General features: G+C 43.5%; 1 protein-coding gene across 1 annotated transcript; it reads right to left on the reverse strand.

The window, feature by feature from the left end:
• Positions 1-255: 255 nt before the first annotated feature.
• hamp (hepcidin antimicrobial peptide) lies at positions 256-1,236 on the reverse strand. The gene is made up of 3 exons (XM_070966193.1): positions 958-1,236; positions 780-857; positions 256-619 (listed from the first exon to the last, which is right to left on the reverse strand). The coding sequence occupies exons 1-3, from the start codon at positions 1,042-1,044 to the stop codon at positions 512-514; spliced, it is 273 nt and encodes a 90-aa protein (XP_070822294.1). The 5' UTR covers positions 1,045-1,236; the 3' UTR covers positions 256-511.
• Positions 1,237-7,548: the final 6,312 nt, after the last annotated feature.

A 7,548-nucleotide genomic window follows, 5' to 3' on the forward strand; every position in this document is an offset into this window, starting at 1 on the left:
CAATTTAAAGTTGTTAAATTCCCTTTCATCACTTAAGATCCTGCTATGGTTTATCACACATGCTGTTTTTAACATGCACCCGTGATGTTTTTCATGTTTGTGTTCTTCACTGTAGAGTTATAAAGATGCATTGCTGTTTAATATTTGCTTATTAATAACACCAAAACATTTTGCAGCTGCTTTGAAAGTTCATTATTTATTCAGCATCAAATATTAACTTAATTTAGATGAAACAGACACATCTGTCTTATTTTTAGGAACAAATTTACATATCATTGAGCTTAAAAAAAAAAGACCTACAGGGTGAAAGTATTAAAACATACAAAATAAATAGAGAATAGCTCTTCATTTTTTTTTTTCCAGTGCTCGCCCATGAATCATTCCTGGTAAAAATGATACAAAACAGTGTAGTACAGACAATGCATTGGAGAAAGAACTCAAGAAAAGGTCATCTCTTGGGCCGGGCTGCAACGTGGAAGAAATTCAGATTGGCTAGTTGCGGCGGGAACGCTCAGAACCTGCAGCAGAAGCCGCAGCCCTTGTAGTTCCTGCAGCAGTTGCAGCACCAGCGGCACAGCGAGATGTGGCTCTGACGCTTCTGTCTGACGTGACTGGGCATCTGCCAAAGACAAGAGACATGAGCCTGGTGTTCATCTCCAGCGTTTCATCCTCTCCTTGTGTGGAGAGAGCACCAGGGCACTCCACGGGGAAAACACATCCACTTAAATTTTAATTTGCTCACGGTAATTGGCTTAATTCATTCAGTCAATTGAACATACCATCCACGATTCCATTGACATTTCTTGATGTGCCGCAACTGGAGTGTCATTGCTCTCTGCCTCCTCCAGCTCTTGCACCTGTTAATGAATTATGCACATTTAGGAGCCACATCTTAGCATCCTGACAAAACATTTATAGCTAATAAGCAAATGAAGTGAGTTTAAGTCAAATTCTTACCCCGCTGAATGGGATGGCAGAGCTCTCCAGAATGCAAATAAAGGCGAGCACGAGTGTCACTGCAACTGCAATGCTGGATGCCTTCATTTTTGGAGGGGTTTAAACGGTTTAGTTATTAAACAATTTGAAGATTAGAGCTGACCGGTCTTTTTTCTCATGGGTGTCAGGCCACCGAAGAGCAATCTTCAATTTAGTCTTCAGCCCCAGTGATGGATGGTGATCGTCTGGGCGAGTGGCTTTCTTCAGATCTTCAGGTGACCCTTGTCAGCTCTTTAGAGTCCTTCCTCTGTCTGATGGTTGAGTGTCAGGAGCGTTCTGGTATTTATGCTCGCCTGGACTCAGTGTTGCCTCATCGCGCTGGGAGGCCCGGCCCTTTCCTGGCAGCGGTTACCTAACTCCACTGGGGAAGTTTGGACCTCCTCTTCTCCTCCTCGTAGTGCTGCAACACTGGTGGAAATTCTCTGATCTATTTTTGATTGTGGGCCCCACTGTCTGCTCAATAATATCAAATCAACTATGAACTTTTAAATTAAATTACTTTCCGCAGACAGAACACATAATTCCACACATGAACAAGCTGCTGCTGCTGCTGCTGGAGACCATCATTTTTGCCATATATGAGAGCAATATGTATTCTGTAGCGAGGCAGCGCTGAATACTTGTAGAGGCTCATCTGAAAATGTGACTATTCCTGGAACAAACCGGAAAGCTGGAGATCCCCACAGCAAAGGCCAAGACTGCATGGGTCAATCTATTGTATGGCTGACTGAGCTGCACTTGTTTCAACCCAGGAAATCCTTCACTAAGGAGAGGGAGCCACTTTGGAATATCCATTGCTCAGTCTAAAGGATGTAATTACAACCTCTCAAATGGAATAATTAGCCCCTCATTTTCAACACATTCAGTTTTTGCATAATACACAGGAACCTGCAGTTGAACCAAATTAAATCCCTTTGAGAGCAGTGAAATAGTAGCCAGGATTAAAAACCTCTATTTGAGAGTCAAGGTGTTTCAATATGCATTAGATAAAGATGAATATAGTGCAATCTGATGTGGTCTATTATGTCTGGACAGTGACAAGTTGCTCCACCTGTTTTACCCTGCAACAAAACAAACCTATTGTATATCATTATCTACATACTTTTCTCTATATTTGTTTTTAGATGTTATTCATGGGAGGTTCTTTCATTTGGAAGAATGATACATTGAGACACAAAGAGCAACTATTTGTTTCATTAAAATATCATTACTAATTCCCTGCCACACAGCACGTCAACAGTTGTTGATAGGTTCATAAATATATTTTAAACAGTGAACCACAACATGTCAATTTAATGACAATAACGTGGTGATAATAATCCAGACTGTTAACAGCTGCACAGGACTCTAAAATTGCAAGGATTATTTTTTTCCCCTTATCAGTGAAGCAGTGATAAACACCTTAAGATTAATTAACCTGTCAGTGTAAGAAAGCTACTCCAGAACAACATCAGGCTGTGAATAAATACAAAAATCAATAACGGTGGAAATGAAATAACAAAAAGGCAAAATAAAGGTACAAACTGATAAACAGTGGGCTGAGCATGCTGATAAAATCAGGGGCCATTTGAATTCTCATTATACCTTCAAAGTCTTTCCAAATTGCCCGTGCTGACTCAATTAGTGAAACAACATGCCGTGGGACCCCTGCGTCAGTCTGTCTCGTTCACTGATAACCTGCCGGCCCGCGTGCTTGCTTTGGGTGACCACAACATCAGAGTCAACAAATACAACCATGAATGGCTCCACATCTGCTGGAACCCGCCCATACGTCTGCAATGCAAAGGGAGAGCATCATACTATCTTTACTTTGTGCATGAACTTGTGTGTTTTTGCATAACTGAGGGACAGAAAGGGGCTGTTTGAACTAGCACATTATGTCCAGTCATGACGAGCGTGACTCAGCTCACGAGGAATCTAAATACGATGCTGGTTGAATGAGTCATGACAAAAATGTTGAGTCCAGGCTCACAGTGAGAAGAAAGAGACTGAAAATAAATGTTAAAAAGGAGAAAAGAGCGTGTAGTTCTGGCTGTTCCAGGCATGTTTTAGCCTGTGTTCACTGAGCATGCGTGTCTCCTAACATCCACAGAGGCTATCAGTAGGAATCTTCTGGCCAAACAAAGGCAGGCACCAGCTCGGCGGACAGGCTCACCTCTGCAGGCGCCACGCTACCTTTTCTTCCCAGTCGAGGGCATTACCCCCATCTGTCCCCGTTTCATCATCGACCTCTGTTCTTGTCCCCGTCCAGTTCTCACCCCCTTACCCCCCTCATCCCCTCTGGCCTTACCTGCCGTATTTGAAGACATTCGGCAGATTTAGCTCATCTGCTACCAAACGCACACCACTCCTCACCCCCAAAACACTGCCCCCCCACACAGTGTTTACATCTTTCCTCGAAACTAGGACATGGACAAACCAGTGATAAACACGTCCATTTATAAATAAACATGAGAACATTTAATGGTGTTGACCTCTGATCATGCACTGTTCACTGACTGTCAGTGTTAAATAAATGCAGTGCCACTTTTCAGACTCAGGGGGCAGTGTGGAGCTCAGGTTAATGGGTTTCTGCACTTTGACTGTGACTGCAGGGAATTCCCCAGCTCATAATAGCATTACAGGCATGTTGGAATATGTAAGTGGAATTTCCAAAATATTATTGAATGTTAATGTCACTCACGAATAAGCCAAAATCCCCTTAAAAATTCTAATAACAGAAGATGAAACCACACTTTTATGCCGCCTTTTCCTTAAAATGAAGGAGCTCAAAGGTGCTTTACAATAAAGAGAGACAAGAAATGCTCAAACAATAAATCAAGACCAACATAACATCTGTAATAACTAGAAAATAAACACAAGGCCGAAGTCACATCTCTGTCCTCGTTTGCCCTCTTCTAAATCTCTTTGAAAAATGCCTCCAAAATACTTGATAATGATACAAAATCAAGAAAACATCACAAGCTAAAAATATGTGAATGCTGACTGAGGTTGCTCACACAGCGTGGGGACAGTATACCACAAAAATGAACTTGAGCTCGACTGTTTGATCTTGTTGGTGATGTTGACGGCACAACTGCTCGAGACACGGCATGAATGAAGGTGCTAAAAAAGCATAAATCAGCTTTTAAGCATATCGCTGCTTTATGTTGTTTGAGAGCGGAAAGACAGCTGTTTTGCTCGCTCTCTTGATGTGTGAGCGACAGCTGAAACGTGAGTCTAATGCACCGGTAATGCACTGAACACATGTCTTGTTAGTTTTAAAGCACTCCTGGAGTTGCCTGCCTGTAACCGAGAGGCTTTCCTTGTAATTCTTCTTTTTGTTTTTAATAATTTAAACAATGGTCGAATGTTTCTCCGCTTAATTTCAGCTGCTTCTGAAGATGTTTCGCTGTCTGTGGAGTGATGATTTTTTTTTCACACTTAATCTGCTTATTGTACAGGCCATCAAGCATTTCGAGCTCTGACTGAGAGAATCAAAAGCATCTAGACTTTAACATTCAAACCATGTCTGACGTTGCTGGTTGCGCTTAGGAAATCTTACAAAATATACAATAATGATCAGAATTTTTAAGGCAGTGCCGCCACTACTGTTTGCTCTTAATTGTGTGATCAGTGCCTGTGATACCACATACTCTAAGGCCATGGATCCTCTAGTCCACTGTTTCTCCATTTGCATGAGCATTTTACTGCATGAAAAGTTGTTCAATCATAGTGGAATATTGCCACAAGCCTTTTTTTAACCATTGTTTAGTGTCAATCTTAATTCTTGTACAGGGCATCAACCATTTCATGCACTGAACAGGCCTCTCTGGGAGGAATAAATAGAAGAAGAAGAAGAAGAAGAAGAAGAAGAAGAAGAAGAAGAAGAAGAAGAAGAAGAAGAAGAAGAAGAAGAAGAAGAACTTCAATAATCATACAGATGCACACTCCATGCTTTTGAAGAACACAACACATCATGCTCATGCTTCCGTGAAATTCTTCCTCCGCTTTTAAGCCATCCTTGGTCCGTCCTTCCTCTGCAGCAGACCAGGAGTGGTGGGCTGCCAGCCGACAACGGCGCCCACCGCTCCTGGTGCTGGTCCTGGGACCCAACTCTCTGTCGTCACCATTGGTCAGGTGGTGATCTTCTTGCATGTTTTTAGTGGGGGTTATTGTAGGAGGAAACCCCAAGTGAACACGGGGAGAACATGCAAACTCCACACAGAAAGGCCCCCTTTTTCCTCCGCAGCAGGCACCAAAGGCATGGTGGAGGACACGCCACCAGCGCCCACAGCGGGATTCAAACTGGGACCTTCTAGCTGTGAGGCGACAGTGTTACCACTTGTACCACCGTGCCACCCAAAGGAAATAAAAAATAAAGATGAATTTCAGAGAACTGTAGCATCTGACATGCCATTCTGTCATCTAATGCTCATATTTCCGGTCAGAAAGTCTTAAATAAGACACACTAATGATCAAAAACAGTGACATTTTTCAGTGTTTATCAGACATTATGTTAAACACCGATTTCCAGAAACTACTCTCCCTGCTGTTTCTTCTTGTTTGAGAAGCCTCGCTTTCAACATATGCAAACAGAATTTGCCTGTCAGTTTGATCAAAATGCTGCAGAAACCAAGACCAAGAAAAGCAAAAAAAAGGAGGAAAAAAAAGAAAAAGCTGAGCTCATTGCAATCCTCCGTCTCTTGACAGCAGCAGAATGCAAACCTTTGTACTGATGCTACTATTATGAGCAAGACAGGAGCTGTGTAGTTATTAATGTAGGCCTAAGAAAGATGAGAGTCTGTGTGGTATACATTGTGTGAGGAGCATTGTATGTCAGATGGCACAAGACTCCTTCTGTCAGCCATTTTTGACAAATAACAACCTGGGAGGGAGACGGGGAGGTAATGTGAAACAGGCAGAGGCAGCGGGCGATGCACGCTCCTGACTGCGTGCTCCTGCAGCTCGGAGAGCACAAAGGTGAGCCGAGCCTGCAGAACGTGAAACTGTGGCTTTCCAGCAGAACGCTTTGGCCGGCGCCAGTTCAATGAAAATCAGCCAGCCGTGAGCTCTGGTTGACGTGCCTAAACACAAATTAAAAAAGGACTTTTCCGATCACGTAAAGGATTTTGCAGCATGTGGTTCTGTCCTGCCCTCCAGGCAAACGTGGAAACAGACGTTTGCTCAGCACTGACCAGACATTAAGCGTAATTTCAGCAATAACAATATATCGCTCAAAGCGATTAGAGACACTTCCCCTGTCCAATTAATAAGTCAATTAATTGTAAGTGAATTATCTGCACCCAGAGGCAAAAGCCACATTGCCAGGCACACGCTTCATATTACATATTCCACCTATATGTTGTCTTGTTGTTCTTTTCCAATCTGACTTTCAACTCTGCATGTTTTTTTGTTTTTTTATTTCCCAGAGCTTTTACAGGTTTAGGCTGAAAAAGGCAGACAGACAAAGTACGTATGTCCCTATCAGAGAGGAACGTGGGGTCAGAGATCAGCCACTTCAAACAGAGACGGGGACACACAGACGCCTGCCTGCCTGCCTGCCTGCCTGCCTAGCTGTGTGTGTTCGAATGGCAGCTGACGAGCCTGGAGACACTGGAGGGGGGAGGTGGGGGGAGGCGAGGCAAAACCGAGGCAAATTTAACACATAGTGTCAGCCTAATGAATACTGATAGATAATGACTCCTTAAGTTATAAATAGTCTTACTGTTTGGACATGTACAGCATCCCAGTGAGCACTTAAAAGATTATCAAACTCGTGGCTGCTCGCTCTTTAGGAGCTGCAGAATGATGCTTAAATGCCTTGACCTGCAGAGTCAAACTCAATCTCACTGAGGGCTTAGACGCGCCTTTTATCCGGCATTGATCTTTCTCACCCAAGGTGCCCTCTGTGTGTTCCAGCTACTTACTGGTTTTAATTTCACCGCGGTGTTGATTGTGTAGACTGAAGAGTAGGCAGAGGGTGCACACGTTCCTCAAGGTTGTACAATCCTCCAGATTTGTTTTGATAGCGGAGTTTCTCAAAATGTTAAGTCTGCATCGATTTAAAAAAAAAAAAAAAAAAAGCTGGGACTCTCTGTGAAACTAAATAAACAGAATGCAAACATTAACACACGTTTGCAGAAAACAGTTTCACAAAGTGATGACCTCGCTCGTGAATGACTGGGTCTTCTCAGGATGCCCCTTTCAGGCCCAATCATGATTCTTACCTGGTACCAATGAGCCTGTTTACCTGTGGAACGTTCCAAACAGGTGTTTTTGGAGCGTTCCATAACTTCCCCAGTCTTTTGTTGCTCCTGTCCTGTCTCCTGTTGGGTGGCACGGTGGTACAAGTGGTAACACTGTCGCCTCACAGCTAGAAGGTCCCAGTTCGAATCCCGCTGTGGGCGCTGATGGCGTGTCCTCCACCATGCCTTCGGTGCCTGCTGCTCAAGGAAAAAGGGGGCATTTCTGTGTGGAGTTTGCATGTTCACCCGGGTTTTCCTCCTTAATAACCACCAGAAGATCACCACCTGACCAATGGTGAAAGAAAGGATGGGTCCCCGGGCGCCG

Source organism: Chaetodon trifascialis, chromosome 7 (genome assembly GCF_039877785.1).
Source record: "Chaetodon trifascialis isolate fChaTrf1 chromosome 7, fChaTrf1.hap1, whole genome shotgun sequence".
NCBI classification, from domain to species: domain Eukaryota; kingdom Metazoa; phylum Chordata; class Actinopteri; order Chaetodontiformes; family Chaetodontidae; genus Chaetodon; species Chaetodon trifascialis.

Coding starts and splice junctions, on each gene's coding strand:
- hamp (XM_070966193.1), bottom strand. CDS start 1,044: ATGAAGGCATCCAGCATTGCAGTTGCAGTGACACTCGTGCTCGCCTTT. Junction 858..957: donor CTGCCATCCCATTCAGCGGG/GTAAGAATTTGA, acceptor ATTCATTAACAG/GTGCAAGAGCTGGAGGAGGC. Junction 620..779: donor TGTCAATGGAATCGTGGATG/GTATGTTCAATT, acceptor TGTCTTTGGCAG/ATGCCCAGTCACGTCAGACA.